Below are 21,540 nucleotides of genomic sequence, written 5' to 3' on the forward strand. Positions count from 1 at the left end.
AAATACTGCTCACCACAGCTTCTATGCAATGCCCATTGTCGACAGAAAGAATTGGTTATAGTCATTACAAGTAGGATGTTTTTTAAATTTGAATTTTACATGTCCATTGGATAAAGTGATTCCAGATTACTCTAGTCTGGAATTCATTAATCTTTCATTAACAGGTACATGACAATACAAAGTCCACCCCTGATAGATGAGTGGTCAGCGTGACGAAATGTCATACCTAACAGCCTGGGTTCGATTCCCAGCTGGTTCAGAGATTTTCTCTGCACAGGGACTGGGCGTTGTGTTGCCATTATCATCATCATTTCATCCCCATCAACACGCAAGTCGCTGAAGTGGCGTCAACTCAAAAGACTTGCACCAGGCGAACAGTCTACCCGCCGGGAGGTCCTAGCCACACAGCATTTTATTTACAATACAAAGAATAATTAATAAACTAATGGCAACAGAGACACATTGGCCCATGTTGAGTGCTACCACCATGCAGCAGTGCTGCACAGTTGCTGTTGGAGTATTGGTTGTTCTTCATGTTTTAATGTCCCTGTTAATAAATATTGATAAAATGAATATTGCAGTAGACTAATTTGGGTCCACTCTATCAAATCGATATCTAAAATTCAACTTTAAAAAACATTTTGTTTGTAACAGGAAACAAGCCAATATTTTCTGTCAACATCATATGAAGGAATGATGTGCAGTGTTTGTTTGGGCTGACTCCAGCTACACATTGCCATATTAAAATGTAAATCTGTGCCAAAACAGCAGAGAAAACAAGCCTGATGACTTTTAGAAGGGACACCCTATATTCTGAAAGCTAGGAATAACTTTCTTTACTCATAACAATTTAACTTCTGTAGATAAGCGTACTCATCTTCCTCAGCTACTCCCCAAGTGCTGACGACATGTTTAAACATGTCCCCTGGGTTTTCCTGAATTGCTATTGACATGTTTATGCCCTGATCAACTGACCTCTCTCTGCTGCAGATGAGTTACTTCCATACCTCAATGAATACAAAAGTTTTGAGTATTTATCATACAACTAATGTGCCTCTTTGCAATGCAATCATTTGCAAAAAAAACCTCATTTCAATATCGTTTGGCAGTACTGGATTTTTTTTTTGCCCTGAAGTTGAAAATTTCCACTAAGTCACATTACATAAACATAAGTGTAGTGAACGTATGTATTATCTTAGAATAAAATGACAATCTGTGTGTATAATCAATCTCTACAAATCAATTCAGCAAACTCTGTTTTAAACTATTTCTAATATTTAAGACTCCTAAAGTCTTAAATTTCTCACTTCCAGCCTTGCCTCTCAATCTTTCTTGAAAAACCTCAATCCTACTCCCAACATCACCACAGCCGAAGCCCAGGCTATCCATGATCTGAAAGCTGACCGATCCATCATCATTCTTCCGGCTGACAAGGGTTCCACGACCGTGGTACTTGATCGTCGGGAGTATGTGGCTGAGGGACTGCGTCAGCTTTCAGACAACTCTACATACAAAGTTTGCCAAGGTAATCCCATTCCTGATGTCCAGGCAGAGCTTCAAGGAATCCTCAGAACCTTAGACCCCCTACAAAACCTTTCACCTGACTCCATCAAACTCCTGACCCCACCGACACCTCGCACTCCTACCTTCTACCTACTTCCTAAAATTCACAAACCCAAACATCCTGGCCGCCCCATTGTAGCTGGTTACCAAGCCCCCAAAGAACGTATCTCTGCCTACGTAGATCAACACATTCAACCCATTACATGCAGTGTCCCATCCTTCATCAAAGACACCAACCACTTTCTCGAACGCCTGGAATCCTTACCCAGTCTGTTACCCCCAGAAACCATCCTTGTAACCATTGATGCCACTTCCCTATACACAAATATCCCACACGTCCAGGGCCTCACTGCAATGGAGCACTTCTTTTCACGCTGATCACCTGGCACCCTACCTAAAACCTCTTTCCTCATCACCTTAGCCAGCTTCATCCTGACCCACTACTTCTTCACTTTTGAATGCCAGACATACCAACAATTAAAGGGAACAGCCATGGGTACCAGGATGGTCCCCTCGTATGCCAACCTATTTATGGGTCGCTTAGAGGAAGCCTTCTTGGTTACCCAAGCCTGCCAACCCAAAGTTTGGTACAGATTTATTGATGACATCTTCATGATCTGGACTCACAGTGAAGAACAACTCCAGAATTTCCTCTCCAACCTCAACTCCTTTGGTTTCATCAGATTCACCTGGTCCTATTCCAAATCCCATGCCACTTTCCTTGACGTTGACCTCCATCTGTCCAATGGCCAGCTTCACACATCCGTCCACGTCAAACCCACCAACAAGCAACAGTACCTCCATTATGACAACTGCCACCCATTCCATATCAAACGGTCCCTTCCCTACAGCATAGGCCTTCGTGGCAAACAAATCTGCTCCAGTCCTGAATCCCTGAACCATTACACCAACAACCTGAAAACAGCTTTCGCATCCCGCAACTACCCTCCCGTCCTGGTACAGAAGCAAATAACCAGAGACCCTTCCTCACCCCCTCAAACCCAGAACCTCTCACAGAAGAACCCCAAAAGTGCCCCATTTGTGACAGGATACTTCCCGGGACTGGATCAGACTGAATGTGGCTCTCCAGCAGGGATACGACTTCCTAAAATCCTGCCCCGAAATGAGATCCATCCTTCATGAAATCCTCCCCACTCCACCAAGAGTGTCTCTCCGCCGTCCACCTAACCTTCGTAACCTCTTGGTTCATCCCTATGAAATCCCCAAACCACCTTCCCTACCCTCTGGCTCCTACCCTTGCAACCGCCCCCGGTGTAAAACCTGTCCTATGCACCCTCCCACCACCACCTACTCCAGTCCTGTAACCCGGAAGGTGTACACGATCAAAGGCAGAGCCACGTGTGAAAGCACCCACGTGATTTACCAACTGACCTGCCTGCACTATGACGCTTTCTATGTGGGAATGACCAGCAACAAACTGTCCATTCACATGAATGGACACAGGCAGACAGTGTTTGTTAGTAATGAGGATCACCCTGTGGCTAAACATGCCTTGGTGCATGGCCAGCACATCTTGGCACAGTGTTACACCGTCCGAGTTATCTGCATACTTCCCACCAACACCAACCTATCTGAACTACGGAGATGGGAACTTGCCCTTCAATATATCCTCTCTTCTTGTTATCCACCAGGCCTCAATCTCCGCTAATTTCAAGTTGCCGCCACTCATACCTCACCTGTCATTCAACATCATCTTTGCCTTTGCACTTCCGCCTCGACTGATATCTCTGCCCAAACTCTTTGCCTTTAAATATGTCTGCTTCTGTCTGTATATGTATGGATGGATGGATGTGTGTGTGTGTGTGTGTGTGTGTGTGTGTGTGTGTGTGTGTGTGTGTGCGTGCGCATGAGTATATACCTATCTTTTTTCCCTCCTGAGGTAAGTCTTTCCACTCCCGGGATTGGAATGACTCCTTACCCTCTCCCTTAAAACCCACATCCTTTTGTCTTTCCCTCTCCTTCCCTCTTTCCTGAAGAAGCAACCGTTGGTTGTGAAAGCTAGAAATTTTGTGTGTGTGTTTGTGTGTTATTTTATTGTGCCTGTCTACTGGCACTTTCCCGCTTGGTAAGTCTTGGAATCTTTGTTTTTAATTAATGTAATTGGATAGATAAGAGATCTGCTCACCACGCAGCAGCAGAACAAACACATAAAATAAGGTTATAACTAGGCAAGCTTTTGAAGCCATTGGCTCCTTCCTCAGGCAGAGGAGTTGAAAGGGAAGGAAGTGGGGTGAAGGAAAAGGACTGGAGAGGTCTGGAAAAAGGGGTAGATTTTGGGAAAGTCATCCAGAACTGCAAATCAGGGGAGGCTTATCAGATGGAATGAGAAGGAAAGACTGATTGTTGGGGACTGCACCAGATGAGATTTCAAAACCTGGGAGCTTGAAGATAGAAGACAGGGTAATATGCAAGACAGAAATTACTGCTTAAACGTAGTGCATGAGTTAGTAAGAATGAAAAGCCAAGTTCATTCTACTTGACAGAGGTGGGAGGCGGGCAGCAAAAAATAGACAGTTAAGTAAATGAAAAATCTAGAAAACTGAAATGGAGTGAAGAGAGCAGTAGTTATTGTGAAGAAATTCTGAGACAGAATGAATTTACATAAAGTAAGGCCTGGTGGGTGGTGAGAACCAAGGACATGTTGTAGCACTACTTCCACCCTCCAGAGTTCTGAGAAATTGGTGTCAGGGAAGAATTCAGATAGCACATGGGGTGAAACAGGCACCGAGGTCATGATTGTCATATTGTAGAGCATGCTCTTCAATAGGGTATTTCATGTTGCCAGTATACACCCACTGCCTATGCCCATTCATCCTAACTGATAATTTGGTGGAAGTAATGCCTATGTAATGTTATACATTCCAGACCAGGATAATACTGAGTGAGCACTGGTGTGCTCCAAAGTTGTTTTTGGAGGGATCAGTAGTACCAGGATTAGATGTGATGGCCCAGGAAATTTGCTTTTGGACTAGGCTGGTGAGGTAATTATGTCCAGTGAAGGCTGAGGTGAGAATGGTCGTGTATTGCCATAAACAATCTGCATCCAAGCAAATACATTTGCCTTGAATGCCAGTGCTGTAGAGGAAAGAATGTTGGGCATGGAAAGGATGGCAACTGTCAAAATGTAAGTACTGTTATTTGTTAGCAGATTTAATCTGGCCTTCAGTGAGGATGAGATCAACATAAAGGAAAGTGGCATAGGATTCAGAATAGGAGCTTGTGAAATTTAATTGGGAAAAAGTATTCAGAGATTCCAGGAATTTTAACTGGTCAGCCTCACCATGGGTCCATATGATAAAGATTTCATCAATGTATATAAACCAAACCAGGGGCTGAAGACTTATGGATCCCTGGAACCCCCCTCCCCCCTACCAGTGACCCATGAAAAGGTTGGCCTAGGAAGGAGCCATCTTGGTTCCCATGGCTATACCCCTGATCTGTTTGTGCATATACTCCTCAAAGGTGAGGTAGCTGTTTATAATTATAAAGTTGATTAAGGTGAGTAGGGAGGATATCGTAGGTTTGGAATCAGGTGGGTGCTGACTGAGGAAATGTTCAGCAGCAGACATATGATATATGTGGGAAGTGGTGGCATCAATGGTGACAAGCAAGGTGCATGGTGGGAGAGGGAGGGGGCATGAATTTCATATGATCTAGGAAATGATTGGTATATTTGATATAGAAGGGAAGACTTTGTACTATGGGTTGCAGGTGCTGATCAATAAGGCAGATATACGTCGAGTGGGTGCTTTGAGCCAGCAACTACAGGATGGCCAGGATGATTAGGTTTGTGGATCTTAGGAAGGAGGTTAAAACAAAGGTGGGGGTGTGTGGTTTGGGTGGGGTTAGAAGTTCTATGGACTGAGGTGTTAGTCCTTTTGAGGGGCCTAAGGTTTTAAGGAGGGACTGCCGGTCAGTTCAATCACAGGAATGGAATCTTGATGGCAGATGCTGTATGTAGAGGAGTCAGACCTTCATAGACCTTCACAAACATACTCCTTTTGGTCAAACACCACAGTGGTAGATTCTTTGTCTGATGGGAGGATAATGGTGGAGTCATCAGCTTTTAGGGAACATAGAGCTGGGATTTCTGGAGAGGACAGGTTAGGGTCATGTTGTAGGGACGTGAGGAAGGGCTGTGAAGCAATGCTGGATGTGAGAAATTCTTTGAAGGCTTGTAAGAGATGATTTTGAGGTAGTTGTGGTGGATCAAATTGGGATCATGGTCAGAATTGTTCAAGGCGGAGTTCAGTGTCAGCTTTGCTGCTGAACACATTTTTGGACTGGGTTGCAAAATGATATTTCCAGTTGACATTATGTGTGAAGAACAGTAGGTCCTTCACCAAAGCAGCATGATCAAAAGCGGGTTTAGTGCTGAAAGTGAGACACCAGCATGACTACCACCAAATTATCATTTAGGATGAATGGGAATAGGCAGAGGCAACATGCAGATGGCAACATGAAATATCCTGTTGCAGAGCATGCTCTACAATATGACAATCATTACCTTGATGCCTGTTTCAGCACAAGCACCATCTAGATTCTTCCCCCAGTCACCAGTTTCTCTGAAGTCTTCAGGTGTGAACGAGTGCCACAACATGTCCTGTGTTCTCACCATCCATCAGGCCTTAATTTATGTAAATATCTTCTGTCTCAGCATTTCTTCACAGTAACTATTGCTCTCTTCACTCCATTTTAGGTTTCTACATTTTTCATTTTCTTAACTGTCTATTTTATGCTGCCCCCTTCCACTTCTGTTACATAAAATGTACTTAGCTTTCCATTCTTCTTAACTCATGCATGACATATAAGGAGTAATCTCTGTCTTGCATATTACCCTGTTTTCCAACTTTAAGCTCTCCGATTTTCAAATCTCATCTGGTGCAATCCCCAATAATCAGTCTTTCCTTTTCATCCTGTCTGGTAAGTCACTCCAGACTTGTGGTTCTGGATGACTTTCCCAAAATCTACCCCTTTTCCTAGACTTCTCCAGTCCTTTTCCTCCACCTCTCTTTCTTCCCCTTCAACCTTTCTGCCTGAAGAGGAAGCCACTGGCTCCAAAAGCTTGCCTCATTATAACCAATTTTTATGTGCTTGTTCTGTCGCCACTTGGCGAGTAGATTTTTTTATCTACCCAATTACATTATTTTGTCAAAAATTGATTGTTTTTGTTGTTTTATCATAGTATAATTAATAAGACATGAGCTATTAACAATCCATGTAATTATGGAGCTTCCTTCATAAAATTAAAATTATGCCTGTCCACAATACCACATCACCAATACCAATCAGAATCAATCACACCACACATCTCACACTGACAACTGCCATTTAGTGACTCCCACTTACTGACTGACTGTCTGCCTCTCTGTCTTTGCCATAGCATAATAACAATTTTAATCATTGGCATGTGCAGCAGCTTAATTACAGATTCCTCAAATGTTTAAAAAACTCTAACATCTGTTTTTTTCTGCTATAAAAATTTGTATTACATTCCAGTGTTAAATGAAGCAAGTCTATTTTAATCAGTCACATGCTACTGAAAAAAATAAAGAATATTATTTTCATGTATTTCAGAGCTGTATAGCTTTACATGACATTCACAGGTGGTGCTTGATTGCTTAATTTGTCTGAACACTAGTCAGGTAGAACACTACACACCCATCCCTCCATCAGGGGACAGAGAATTGCGGATCATATCTAGTACACGTGATATGGAACAAAATGTGTACCCTGTTTAGCTTCTAGGGCTCCAGAGAAATCATTTGACTTAATCTATTTCCACAGAATTGTGAAAGATGCTGACTGAAGTGGATTCGATGGAAAGCAAATTGTGATGCCTCACAACTAAGAATAAGACATATTCTGAAGATGAAAAGGCTTGTCAAAAGTTCTTGGTTTGCTTTGGCTAGTTACTGAGGATGAATCGATAAACTGACACCTATAGCAAGTAACAAAGTGGTGGATGTCCCTGTGTTATCCTAGAAGATTGCATTACCAAACAAGATTACTGAGTTGCTAACATAGGGTACACACAACTCACAGGAGTAGGTCTCAAATACCTGCCAAAACATACAGGTCTAGAAATAACAGCAGTTTTCCTAAATCACCAACAGCAAATGATAAGATGATTTGCTGTATCCTGCTATTAGGGCATATAAGTGTGAGTGAACCGACTGTTGTATCACTGTGTGTGTGTGTGTGTGTGTGTGTGTGTGTTGTGTGTGTGTGTGTGTGTGTACACAAATCAACCATCAACTGTACTAGTGCAGGCCAGCCACTGCAAGCCACCTGTGGGAATCATGCACATGGCACAGTGTCTGCCATGCCATCTACTGGTGACTTGTGCCAATGTACATGCAGAGCAGTGCTGATGGGCTCTCTATATTCTTCTAGTTTGCACCATTCACATCAGTTGTTCTGTGTTATGTTATGAGTGGAGTCATGAGATCCTTATATCCGTTATTGTTCAGAGGTTTATGAATAAAGCCATATTTGTGTTACTTGGAATGGTTTCATGTATTACTTGGTTACTATGTGACTGGTGATGAGTCTGGTATGGTTTCTGCATGTGCAGTCTTTAAGTGCAGTTTCATTAGGTTTAGTCATTATGAACACTGTGCCACCAGCCCTGACTGAACAGTGTACTTCAGCAGTGAGCACTTTGTTGGCTTCCATGCTATTCCACCCACTTTTCCTCCATATGACAATTTAACTTTAGATTGGGAAGCTTACAAAAAAAGACAGCATTTTTTGGCTTTTGGTGTGACAGACTGTGCAAAGTCTTCTTCCTCTCATGGAATCCACCTAAAATGTGTCAGTTACTGTGTCAGATTGCCCCTTTATAAGAATCCTGGGCTCTTACAATGATCACATGTGCAGTTTATGTCCAACTAACATCACGAATAATTGCACATCATAGAGGCATGAGTTGAATTTACCAATGCTGCAAGAAACGAAACCGGTCATACAGGGTTTAGGCAGCCAAATTTCAAGGCCTTAGTCATAAGAATCAGTTGATTACTGATGCCCATAATGATTCTTATTTAGACTCTATGGTGTGCAACACAAATATCTGTTTAGCTACAGACAAGGAAGTGAGTCAGAAGGCTTTACTCTGTGAAAATCCTCTGTCGGCACAAGTTTTGCAAGCAGCAGAATATTTTTAAGTTTCTTAGGCAGCAGTTGACCAAACTGGGGTGATGTGGCAGTAGTGTCACAGGATGTTCCCACTAGGATGACAGATAGCTTGCACAAGGAAGTGGCAGTGGCAGTGGTAAACATGCATTCTCAGTGCCGAGCAGAACAAGGCCAGCCCAAGCAGCCATTATCACCACAGTGGCAGCGCCAATATTCTCTGATTCCCTCTTGTCCTTACTGTTCTGTATAGCATGAACATTCAGCATGCCATAAGCACTGGGCTACTTGTAGGGCTTGCCAGAAGAAAAGTTAGATTGTCTCCGTGTGTCCATTGGTTGCTCAGGATACAGACAGAGATGTAAACTGTGTGACTCCAATGCTTGTGACTTCTCCCAAGTTCTTTACTGGATTAAGTGTTTTTCGCCAAGTGCTGTGGCTACAAATTGACATAGGTGCTGCAGTGATGTTATTGAACTCTCAAACCTATGTGAGTTTAAGCTCACAGCACACCAATTACACACAAGTTGATCAGTTATAACAAACAGAACATTGCACTGTTGAGACAACTTATAGCTTCTGCCTCTTTCTATTATGTTTTTGGTGGTTGCTGATGCAGGTGTTGAGAACTTGTTCAAGATGGACGCAGTTCAGTCATTTGGATTTTCTATCACCAGTGCAGTTCACCTTGTGTCCAATCAGGTAATATATTCTCAATTGGAAACACTGTGTGAGGAATCTTTGAACTAGTTTTCCAAAGATATAGGGCATGTTGCGAATTTTTCTACTGATATTTCTTTGAAGTTCATGGCTTGGCTCATTTCTGTCTTACACATCCTATTCCTGTCACCCTCAAAGATCAAGTGAAAGCAGAATTGGACAGACTTCAAAGCTGAAGTGAAAACAGAGTTGGACGGACTTCCATACTTAGGAGTGGTGTAACCTGTTATGGTTAGTGAATGGTCATCTCTGCTAGTTGTATTTCATAAGTCTTCAGGGAAACTTGGCCTCTGTGGGTTGGTACATATCCTCTCCCATAGCAGGAGGAGCCATTGGCAAAAATGTTAGGCGGCCACTACTTTCCTAAAATCAATTTGTCTACAGCATATCTGCAACAGTTCATGTAGATAAAAACTCTCAGCAAGTTCCAGTTCTGAATACTCCTTTCAGTCTCTAATAATATTTGCACTTTCTTTTTGGTGTGGCTAGTGTCCCTGCAATTTTCCAATGATTTTTAGAGCAACTGAATATGCCTGTCCTGGCTTACATTACTCACATGGTTGATATTGTTGACATGGGCTCTTCCACGGTCAGTCACTTGAAAAATTTGTGCACCATGTTTTCTGTCTTAGAAAATGGCCTACTACCATAAATTCCTGCCAGGCGAAACAACACTGGCCCACCAATTGCATATGCAAGATTGTATCTTTTCACTGGCGCCCAGACTGTGAACACATGCTTTTCAAATGCTGAAATCTAAACTAGTCTTGGCCCCTTGTTTAGCTACATTCTCTCTGGACTAGCACATCACTTTGGTCACTGATGTCTCACAGTGTAGCCTCAATGTAATCCTATCATGCCAGAGTGCCAATGGATGTAAACAATCTGCTGCTTTCACCTCTAAATCTCTCAATCTGACCCAGCAGCATTACGCCCAAGTGAAAAAAGAAGCTCTTGCCACAGTCTATGCTCTCCAGGAATTTCATGTTTTTTTTCATCCTATTACTGATCATACCCTTGATTTCCTTGTTTAAGCCTCACACTTTCTTGCTTGATGAGGCAGAACACCACCTACAATGCTGAGTGCTGTTCTTGTCTCACTACAATTAGTAAATCCATTTTCAACTTATGTCTAAACACGCCAATGCAGGCTCTTTATCCTGCCTTCCTGTGGGTCCTGGTCCTGACTTTGATAATGAAGAACTGCTTTCCTGTGAACGCTCTGTTGCTTTCACCTCTAAATCTCTCACTCTGGCTCAGCAGCATTACTCCTAGGTGATAAAAGAAGCTCTTGCCATAGTCTATGCTCTCCAGGAATTTCATGGTTTTTTTTCTGTGGCTCCAAGTTTCACCCTTTTACTGACCACACTCTTGATTCCTTGTTTAACCCTTACACCTTCTTGCTTGATGAGGCAGAACACTGCCTACAATGTGTGCTGTTCTTGTCTCACTACAATTGAAGAACTGCTTGGCTTCCATCTTGATACAGAAACACAGCCTGTGGTCAAGGATTTTCCAGTTGCGAGCTCACATGTAGCAGCTGCCATTGCCACTGACCTGGTTCTCTGCTACATGGTTCGGTTTTTTTCAAAGGGCTAGCCAGATAAAGCAGTGGGTTAGTCTTTGGACCCCTCACATGACTGTTTCTCCTCATATTATAACTCTCCCAGAGTAGTCATTCCCACTGTGTTATGGTGTGAGGTTGTCCACCTTCTCCAACAGGGTTTTTGAGGAGTTTCATGCACTAATCTGTTGGCTAGAAGACATGGTTTTTGGCCAGGGATTGATAGAAATTCATCTGTTTTGTTGTGGCTTGTCAGCAATGTGCCCAACAACGGGGCATCCCTACCCCGTGGCCCACTTCATGCCAGATACGGGAATGCATTCATTTGGAAATGTATCATATGAGCATTGTGGGTCCCTTCTTGAACTGTTATTGGCCCTTGGTTATGGATGCAGTTTGCTGGTTTCCTTACATTCTCCAATGTGAGTTAACATCAGCTGATATCACAATTTGTGCGCTTTCGAGTGATTTCCAATCATGCGACCCAGTTCGTTTCTCACACCTTTCAATTGTCTTGTTCCTGTCACAGCATTCATCATGTCCTGGCTCCCCCATTTCATCCTCAATAAAATGGTGAGGCAGAATGACTAAAATGTACATTCAAGTCCCAAATGAAAAAGCTTGTTGTGGATTCTTCCCTGATGATGCCCTTCTCTGTTTTCTCAGCACCTATCATTTCATGCCTGCGGGGGAGTTAAGCCAGCTGAGTTGCTTCATGGCTGGCAGCCACATATGTTCCTCCACCTTCTAAGGTGTGCACATCTGCCATGGTCAGATTCATCTTCTCGCTTCATGTCACAGTCGCCAAGGCACGGGGGGTTTGGTCAGCAAGTGTATACTGACCACTGTTGTCTGCCACCATCTTTGTGACATCTGAACAGTATAATGGGCTGGTGGTGCACAATTTTGATCAGCCATGCCCCTGCTTACCACTGGAGGCTACCAGTTCATGGGTGCTACCCTGTCACTGCAGCCTGCCCCTCCACCCTCCACCTCAAGCCCATTGTCATCTGCTGTGGAGGCACTCCCATGCCATTGGCTGCTCCTCCAATTCAGCACCCGGAGGTTCCAGCATCCCAGTGCCAGGTGCTGGTCAGTCTCTGGCCTCAAGTCCATTGCCACAGCCTGCTGTTCTGGTTGGGCTGCTTCCATCGGCCCCCTTGCCATCATCATAGTTGATCTGTGCAACAATCAGTATATCAATTTTAAAAAATCGGCCAGGTTCTGGTAGGACTCATGCACTGAGGGTTCCATACAAACTTAATTATGTATGCAGGCAGTCACCCATTCTGGGAATCGAAAATCTCACCAATTTTTGCCTGTTGTCAATATTGATACTGAGGAGGTATTGGTCCCAGGATTCCAAGACTTTTAGAATGTTTCTGTTTCAATAATATAGATGTGAAAAAGTGGTGCAAGAAGCAGGTGACCATTTTTATAATAATCAATGGTCCTTCATTCCAGCTTACTGTGTCACAATGGTAAACGTCAAACTTCAGGCAAGGAATGACTATATTGCTCATATGATGCATTTCCAAATTTATCCACCATCAAATACACAGGAGCAATTACTGCACATATATATTGTGTTTCAAGTTATATGTGTAACAAACGTTCGCAGACTTCTACGCTTGTGGCCCAGTCAGCCTACTGATTATTTTAATTTCAAGTTTGGCATCAGATAACAAATGACAAAAGAAATATTTCCTTCGTGTGATATAATTACAAGTTAACAGTTTTCAATTCTTTGCAATACTTGTACTGTGAAACCTTATTTGTTGCCAAATATCATCATTGTAGATCAACAAAAAGCACCATACAGATTTTGGTGAGTGAGTTTGCAAGTATCAAAACATGTGTCCTAAACGACTGTGCCTTTTGACTGCATTGACTTAGAAGCTAACATTTATTATTACACCAAAGGACCTTAGTATGTGACAAAAATTTCAACTTGATATGTCAACCCATTCCTGAGAAAAAGGTGTTTTAACAGATGGACAGACAGACAGACAGACAGTCTATTAGAAAATGACGAAAAAATTTCTTCATGAGATCAGTAAGTAATTCACAGTTTTTGGATTTTCTTCCTGTGGTTGTACTGTGAAACCTTCCTTTTTGCCAAATTTCATGATTTTAGGGCAACAGGAAGTACCCTATAGATTTTGATGAGCGAATTTGTATCTAAATGTGTATCATAAATGGCCATACCTTTTGACTGCATTGACTTGAAGCTAACATTTATTATACCACCAAGGAACCATAGATCTCAGCATGTGATGTAAATTTCAACATATGTCTACCCATTCATGAGTGAAAGGGGCCTTAACAGACAGATGGACAGACAGACAGACAGGCAGTTGATAACAAATTACCAAAAAAATATTTTTCATTTGTGATAATTACAAATTTACAGTTTTAGGGGTTTTTCCTTGGTTGTACCATGAAATCTTCCTTTTTGCCAAATTTTATGATTCTTGGACAATGGGAAGTACCCTCTACGTTTTGATGTGTGAGTTTGCAAATATTAAATTATGTGACATAAATGGTCATATCTTTTGATTGCCTTGGCTTAGAAGCTTCAATTTCTTATTTCTTATTTCACCAAGGACCTATAGACCTCAATGTGTGGCATAAATTTAAACTTTATATGCCTACCCGTTCCTAAGAAAGGTGGTTTTTAACAGTCAGATAAACAGACAGACAAACAGACAGACAAGAAAGTGAACCTATAAGGGTTCTGTTGAGGCATGGAACCCTAAAAATGACATGGAAAATTCAAAATAACAAAAGGAATTGTCTTATTGGCTAATTGGTTTGTGCCTACACTTCTGTCTAAGCTACTAATTATGTCTTAAGCTACTAATTATGTCTTAAACTATCACCTTAAATACTGAGAAAAGCCAAAATATTGAGCCTTTAATCCAACATGAAGATATGAAAACTGTTTCCGATGAGCTTCAGTTTTCAAAATGATCTTTTTCACTGCTGTTTGTAATCGTAAGTGATGGGTACATTCTTAGAGTGATCTTGATAATAGGACAACACCTTTAATATTTAATGGGTCCTAGTTTGGATGCCCCCCATGAACCATGGACCTTGCCGTTGGTGGGGAGGCTTGCGTGCCTCAGCGATACAGATGGCCGTACCGTAGGTGCAACCACAAAGGAGGGGTATCTGTTGAGAGGCCAGACAAACGTGTGGTTCCTGATGAGGGGCAGCAGCCTTTTCAGTAGTTGCAGGGGCAACAGTCTGGATGATTGACTGATCTGGCCTTGCAACATTAACCAAAACGGCCTTGCTGTGCTGGTACTGCGAACGGCTGAAAGCAAGGGGAAACTACAGCCGTAATTTTTCCCCGAGGACATGCAGCTTTACTGTATGATTAAATGATGATGGCATCCTCTTGGGTAAAATATTCCGGAGGTAAAATAGTCCCCCATTCGGATCTCCGGGCGGGGACTACTCAGGAGGATGTCGTTATCAGGAGAAAGAAAACTGGCGTTCTACGGATCGGAGCGTGGAATGTCAGATCCCTTAATCGGGCAGGTAGGTTAGAAAATTTAAAAAGGGAAATGGATAGGTTAAAGTTAGATATAGTGGGAATTAGTGAAGTTCGGTGGCAGGAGGAACAAGACTTCTGGTCAGGTGACTACAGGTTTATAAACACAAAATCAAATAGGGGTAGTGCAGGAGTAGGTTTAATAATGAATAGGAAAATAGGAATGCGGGTAAGCTACTACAAACAGCATAGTGAATGCATTATTGTGGCCAAGATAGATACGAAGCCCACACCTACTACAGTAGTACAAGTTTATATGCCAACTAGCTCTGCAGATGACGAAGAAATTGAAGAAATGTACGATGAAATAAAAGAAATTATTCAGATAGTGAAGGGAGACGAAAATTTAATAGTAATGGGTGACTGGAATTCGAGTGCAGGAAAAGGGAGAGAAGGAAACATAGTAGGTGAATATGGATTGGGGCTAAGAAATGAAAGAGGAAGCCGCCTAGTAGAATTTTGCACAGAGCACAACTTAATCATAGCTAACACTTGGTTTAAGAATCATGAAAGAAGGTTGTATACGTGGAAGAACCCTGGAGATACTAAAAGGTATCAGATAGATTATATAATGGTAAGACAGAGATTTAGGAACCAGGTTTTAAGTTGTAAGACATTTCCAGGGGCAGATGTGGACTCTGACCACAATCTATTGCTTATGACCTGTAGATTAAAACTGAAGAAACTGCAAAAATGTGGGAAATTAAGGAGATGGGACCTGGATAAACTGAAAGAACCAGAGGTTGTACAGAGTTTCAGGGAGAGCATAAGGGAACAATTGACAGGAATAGGGGAAAGAAATACAGTAGAAGAAGAATGGGTAGCTCTGAGGGATGAAGTAGTGAAGGCAGCAGAGGATAAAGTAGGTAAAAAGACGAGGGCTGCTAGAAATCCTTGGGTAACAGAAGACATATTGAATTTAATTGATGAAAGGAGAAAATATAAAAATGCAGTAAATGAAGCAGGCAAAAAGAAATACAAACGTCTCAAAAATGAGATCGACAGGAAGTGCAAAATGGCTAAACAGGGATGGCTAGAGGACAAATGTAAGGATGTAGAAGCTTATCTCAGTAGGGGTAAGATAGATACTGCCTACAGGAAAATTAAAGAGACCTTTGGAGAGAAGAGAACCACGTGTATGAATATCAAGAGCTCAGATGGCAACCCAGTTCTAAGCAAAGAAGGGAAGGCAGAAAGGTGGAAGGAGAATATAGAAGGTTTATACAAGGGCGATGTACTTGAGGACAATATTATGGAAATGGAAGAGGATGTAGATGAAGACGAAATGGGAGATAAGATACTGCGTGAAGAGTTTGACAGAGCACTGAAAGACCTGAGTCGAAACAAGGCCCCCGGAGTAGACAACATTCCATTAGAACTACTGACGTCCTTGGGAGAGCCAGTCATGACAAAACTCTACCAGCTGGTGAGCAAGATGTATGAGACAGGCGAAATACCCTCAGACTTCAAGAAGAATATAATAATTCCAATCCCAAAGAAAGCAGGTGCTGACAGATGTGAAAATTACCGAACTATCAGTTTAATAAGTCACAGCTGCAAAATACTAACGTGAATTCTTTACAGACGAATGGAAAAACTGGTAGATGCGGACCTCGGGGAGGATCAGTTTGGATTCTGTCGAAATGTTGGAACACGTGAGGCAATACTGACCTTACGACTTATCTTAGAAGAAAGATTAAGAAAAGGCAAACCTACGTTTCTAGCATTTGTAGACTTAGAGAAAGCTTTTGACAATGTCGACTGGAATACTCTTTTTCAAATTCTGAAGGTGGCAGGAGTAAAATACAGGGAGCGAAAGGCTATTTACAATTTGTACAGAAACCAGATGGCAGTCATAAGAGTCGAGGGGCATGAAAGGGAAGCAGTGGTTGGGAAAGGAGTGAGACAGGGTTGTAGCCTCTCCCCGATGTTATTCAATCTGTATATTGAGCAAGCAGTAAAGGAAACAAAAGAAAAATTTGGAGTAGGTATTAAAATTCATGGAGACGAAGTAAAAACTTTGAGGTTCACTGATGACATTGTAATTCTGTCAGACACGGCAAAGGACTTGGAAGAGCAGTTGAATGGAATGGACAGTGTCTTGAAAGGAGGATATAAGATGAACATCAACAAAAGCAAAACGAGGATAATGGAATGCAGTCAAATTAAATCGGGTGATGCTGAGGGAATTAGATTAGGAAATCAGACACTTAAAGTAGTAAAGGAGTTTTGCTATTTAGGAAGTAAAATAACTGATGATGGTCGAAGTAGAGAGGATATAAAATGTAGACTGGCAATGGCAAGGAAAGCGTTTCTGAAGAAGAGAAATTTGTTAACATCGAATATAGATTTATGTATCAGGAAGTCGTTTCTGAAAATATTTGTTTGGAGTGTAGCGATGTATGGAAGTGAAACATGGACGATAACTAGTTTGGACAGGAAGAGAATAGAAGCTTTTGAAATGTGGTGCTACAGAAGAATACTGAAGATAAGGTGGATAGATCACGTAACTAATGAGGAGGTATTGAATAGGATTGGGGAGAAGAGAAGTTTGTGGCACAACTTGACTAGAAGAAGGGATCGGTTGGTAGGACATGTTTTGAGGCATCAAGGGATCACAAATTTAGCATTGGAGGGCAGTGTGGAGGGTAAAAATCGTAGAGGGAGACCGAGAGATGAGTACACTAAGCAGATTCAGAAGGATGTAGGTTGCAATAGGTACTGGGAGATGAAGCAGCTTGCACAGGATAGAGTAGCATGGACTGAAGACAACAACGACAACAACAGTTTGGATGAACTGAACTATGGAAGAAGCTGGCTTTTCATGAAATCTAATTTCATTTCAAGCGGACTTAATTCATATCATCTGTTTACTGGAAAACTCAGTTGAATAGTAAATCCATCCAGCTAAGTAAGTCCATGCAAATTAATTATTTCAACATCTTTACAATTACACAAGGGCCTGCACCTCAATACTGAAATAAATACTTCACTATTTTAAATTATTGTGGTGTAGGTCACCAGGCTTCAGTCCTGCCCATGACCTTTGAGACCTATGCATGCATTGTTAGGATCATCTAGTTTACATTCAGGACTTTGACATATGACTGTAGATATTATGTATGTCAAATGAGCACCATCACACTGTTGGGGAGGTGGTCCAAATCTCTTGGGTTAATGGTGTATAACAGTATCACAATTGTGTGTCATTTGAGTGGTAATGACTTTCACAAACTGAAACCATACAAACAAAACCAACATAGAGTAATAAACACTAAGTACAAAAGGGTGCTCGAAAAAAATCTGTATTCATCACTAATACTTCAAATTTTGGTTTTCAGTCAGCTGTATTTCAACAAATATAGAAAAATGTTTTGCAAACCCTAAGTCACATACATTAGCTTTTTTCCTCTAAGGTACAAAGGTAGGGCAAGTAAATAAATAGACAGTTCCAGTCATATTTCTCTCAAAAATTTCATGATATGTATTATATTATAACTTCTTTATCTGGACTAACAAAAATTATTTATTTTTTTTATTTTCAGGATTACAAAGGCCCCTACTTTCCTGAGGAAACAGTTGTTGGGCATATCCTTTGGCTTCCTACCCACCAATTGCACTCAGCATATAAGTTAACAGTACATCGTGTCTATGTTTGTTCTGGAAATGCTGATACTGCCCCTACCAGTTGCCTACGGGGATCTCCAGGACTGGGCCACACTATCTTATTACTGGTACTGCTACTTTAGCTTAAATGGTTTCTATTTTGGCAATAGAACATTTCTATAAGCCACTGAAATCAGAGTTTAGTTAAAACAACTCCTTCCTATTTTCATAACTAGTAGTCATTGGTAAATAATGAAGAATTTGTGTTTTGCAAAGCACATGGTGAACGCATGCTGTTAATTATTCTTTCTTTAGCAATTGCTTAACTAATTTCTTTTCTTTGCATCACTTAGCATTTTGTAAAAATGATTTGCTTTACTCAAATTTATAACTTTTTGCAGCATCAGACTTCTGTTCTATCTTCAAAATGACATGGTACTATGAAAACTGGGATCAAAAAGATAACCAATATTTTGTAATTTGATGAATCTACTCAGAATGCTGAACACACTTCTTTTTCCATGTTCCCACAACCTGAAAACACATTTCTGATTTGAATTGTCATTTTTTATTTCCTCCAAGAATGAAAATTAGAGGTATTTACTGGCAATACACATAAAACTCTGTTACCTTGAGTACGTAATCAAGTCAAAATATTCCATTCATTTACAATTGTTACATAATTACATCAATATATTTTCATTCTTTTACTTTTTAAGACAAAAATTTCCTGTTTACTTATTATTTAAAATTATATTTTGTAACAAAATTATGCACACACTAAAGAAGAACATAGCTCATTTGAAATGTTTTCTGTTCTCTAAAAAAATAAATTAGACTCGCCTCCTAGCCCTTCTTCCTATGGTGAGTGACATTTTATGTACATTTTACATGGGCTCAAATGATGTCATTAACAAATTCTTTGATTACCAGAAAATACTTACATTTTTCTATATATTTTCAAACAGGATAGAGATGATCCAGAAATTTCTGATGACTCTTACAATGATAACTCCTTTGAAGCACGTTTTGCTTCTGAAATGGATGATTTTGGCAAGCTCGCTCATTTTCCTGGAGCTGATGGCTTCATCTTCAAAGTAGCACCTTTATATAGTATGAATGTTGGTAATCAATGGTATCTACAGGTAAGACAAATAGATTAAACTAACAAGATTTGTGCTCAAATGTTTTAAAATGAACACTCAAGTAAATACATTAAAAAAGCTTTCCTAAAGACTAGGCCTGGGGGAAACTGTGTGCTGCAAAATAATAGAGCATAGACAAGAAGATCCCCCACCCCCAAACCCCACATCCCCACCCCCAGCTTCAGTCTATGACTGGTTTGATGGAGCTAATCACAAATTCCTTCAACTCAGAGAGAGTAATTATTGTTTGGCCATATTCCAGTCTCTGTCTTCCCCCACAGTTTTTCCCCTTTACAGCTCCCTCTAGTTCCATAGAACTTATTTGTTGGTGTCTTAACACATGACCTATCATCCTGTCCCCTCTTCTTGTTAGCGTTCTCCATATGTTCCTTTCTTCACCATTTCTGCAGAGAATCACCTCTTCCCTTATCTTATCAGTCCGCCTAATTTTCAACATTCTTATGTAGCATCACATTTCAAATGCTTTGATTCTGTACTGTTTCAGCTTCCCACAGTCCACAATTTACTACCATACAATGCCGTGCTCCTAACGAACACTCTCAGAAATTTCTTCCTCGAATTAAGACCAATGTTTAATGTTAATAGACTTTCTTTGGCCAGAAATGTCCTCTTTGCCTGTAGTTGTCTGTTTTTATGTCCTTTCTTTGTCCATCATGAGTCATTTAGCTTCCAACGTCCCAGAATTCTTTAACATCTTCGACTTTTTGATCACCAATTTTGATGTTAAGCTACTCATTATTCTCATTCCTGCTACTTTTCATCACTTTTGCATTTCTTTGGTTTACCCTCTTCCATATTCTGTGCTCCTTAGACTGTTCATTCCACTCAACAGGTCCTGAATTATTCTCCACTTTCACTGAGGATAGCAGTGCCGTCAGTGAATCTTAAATACTGATATCCTTTCACCCTGAATGTTAATCCCATTCCTGAACATTTCTTTTGTTTCTGTCACTGTTTCTTCAATATATGGATTGATCAGTAGGAGTAAAAGACTGCATCCCTGTCTTACATCCTTTTGTTCTTGGTCTTCCAGTCTTATTTTTCCCTCTTGGTTCTTGTACATATTGTATATTACCCATTATTCCCTATAGCTTACTCCTATTTTTCTCAGATTTTCAAACATCTTGCACTATTTTACACTGTCAAATGCTTTTATCTAGGTCAACAGTTCCTATGAACTTGTCTTGATTTTTCTTCAGTCTTGGTTTCCTTGTCAAGCACATCATCAGAACTGCTGGTCTGATGCCTTTGCCTTTCCTAAACCCAAACTGGTTGGCATCTAATATATTCTCATTTTTCTTTTCCATTCTTTGTATATGATTCTTGTCAGCAGCTTGACTGCATAAGTTGTCAGTCTCATTGTGAAATAGTTCTTGCACTTATCTGCTCTTGCTATCATATTCCACTTTTCCCAATGATTCTACAAATTCCAAAGGAATGTTATCTATCCCTTCTTCCTTACTTGAACTCAAATCTTCCAAATTCTGACTCCAACACTGAATTTCCTATGACTTTGATATCAACGACAATTCCTTCGTCTATTGTGTCATCAGAAAAGTCTTCCCCCTCATAGAGGCCTTCAGTGTTCTCTTTCCACCAGCATGCTCTCTCTTTTGTGCTTAACAGGGGAATTCCCTTTGCATTCTTACCATTGTTGCCCTTGTTTTCAATCTCACTAAAGGTCCTTTTGACTTTTCTATGTGGTGAACCTGTACCTCCAATGACCATTTCTTTTTCAATTTCTTCACATTTTTCATGCAGCCATTTCATCTTGGCTTCCCTATATATCCTATTTATTTCATTCCCAAGTGGCTTATATTACAGTATTCCTGTGTTTCCATGAAATTTTTGTACTTTCTTCTTTTGTCAGTCACTTCAACTGAACCACCTACTGTAATACTGCTGATCATAGAGAGTCATTTATATGACTGGTATATTGTATGTGTCATTATCAACAAGTATTAATAAGCAACTGACATACAAATGTTTACTTTCTGATCTGCTCCAGTTTGGCATGGTTGTAGTCCAGACAGCAAGTACACCTAAAACAAACATTCACAACTATTTGCGACTATAAGTAAGTCAGTCAACTAAAAATTATGCATGAATGGACACTGAGAAACACACTGTGTGAGTATGTAGGCTTTCAGGTCATATCATATCTCTTTCACTTTCTATTACTTACTCTTGTTGCAAATGTCCCA

At 40.8% G+C, this 21,540-nt stretch overlaps 1 protein-coding gene across 1 annotated transcript in view; it reads left to right on the forward strand.

Annotated features, from left to right (window-relative positions):
- Positions 1-21,540, forward strand: part of LOC126333297 (extracellular matrix organizing protein FRAS1-like) — a 393,058-nt gene that overhangs the window by 346,795 nt on the left and 24,723 nt on the right. Inside the window, exons 17-18 of the mRNA XM_049996769.1 lie at positions 18,110-18,298; positions 19,139-19,315. Of these exons, the coding sequence (XP_049852726.1) occupies positions 18,110-18,298; positions 19,139-19,315 (366 nt within the window). The remainder of the gene's footprint in view (positions 1-18,109; positions 18,299-19,138; positions 19,316-21,540) is intronic.

The sequence above is a fragment of the Schistocerca gregaria genome, chromosome 1 (assembly GCF_023897955.1).
Source record: "Schistocerca gregaria isolate iqSchGreg1 chromosome 1, iqSchGreg1.2, whole genome shotgun sequence".
NCBI classification, from domain to species: domain Eukaryota; kingdom Metazoa; phylum Arthropoda; class Insecta; order Orthoptera; family Acrididae; genus Schistocerca; species Schistocerca gregaria.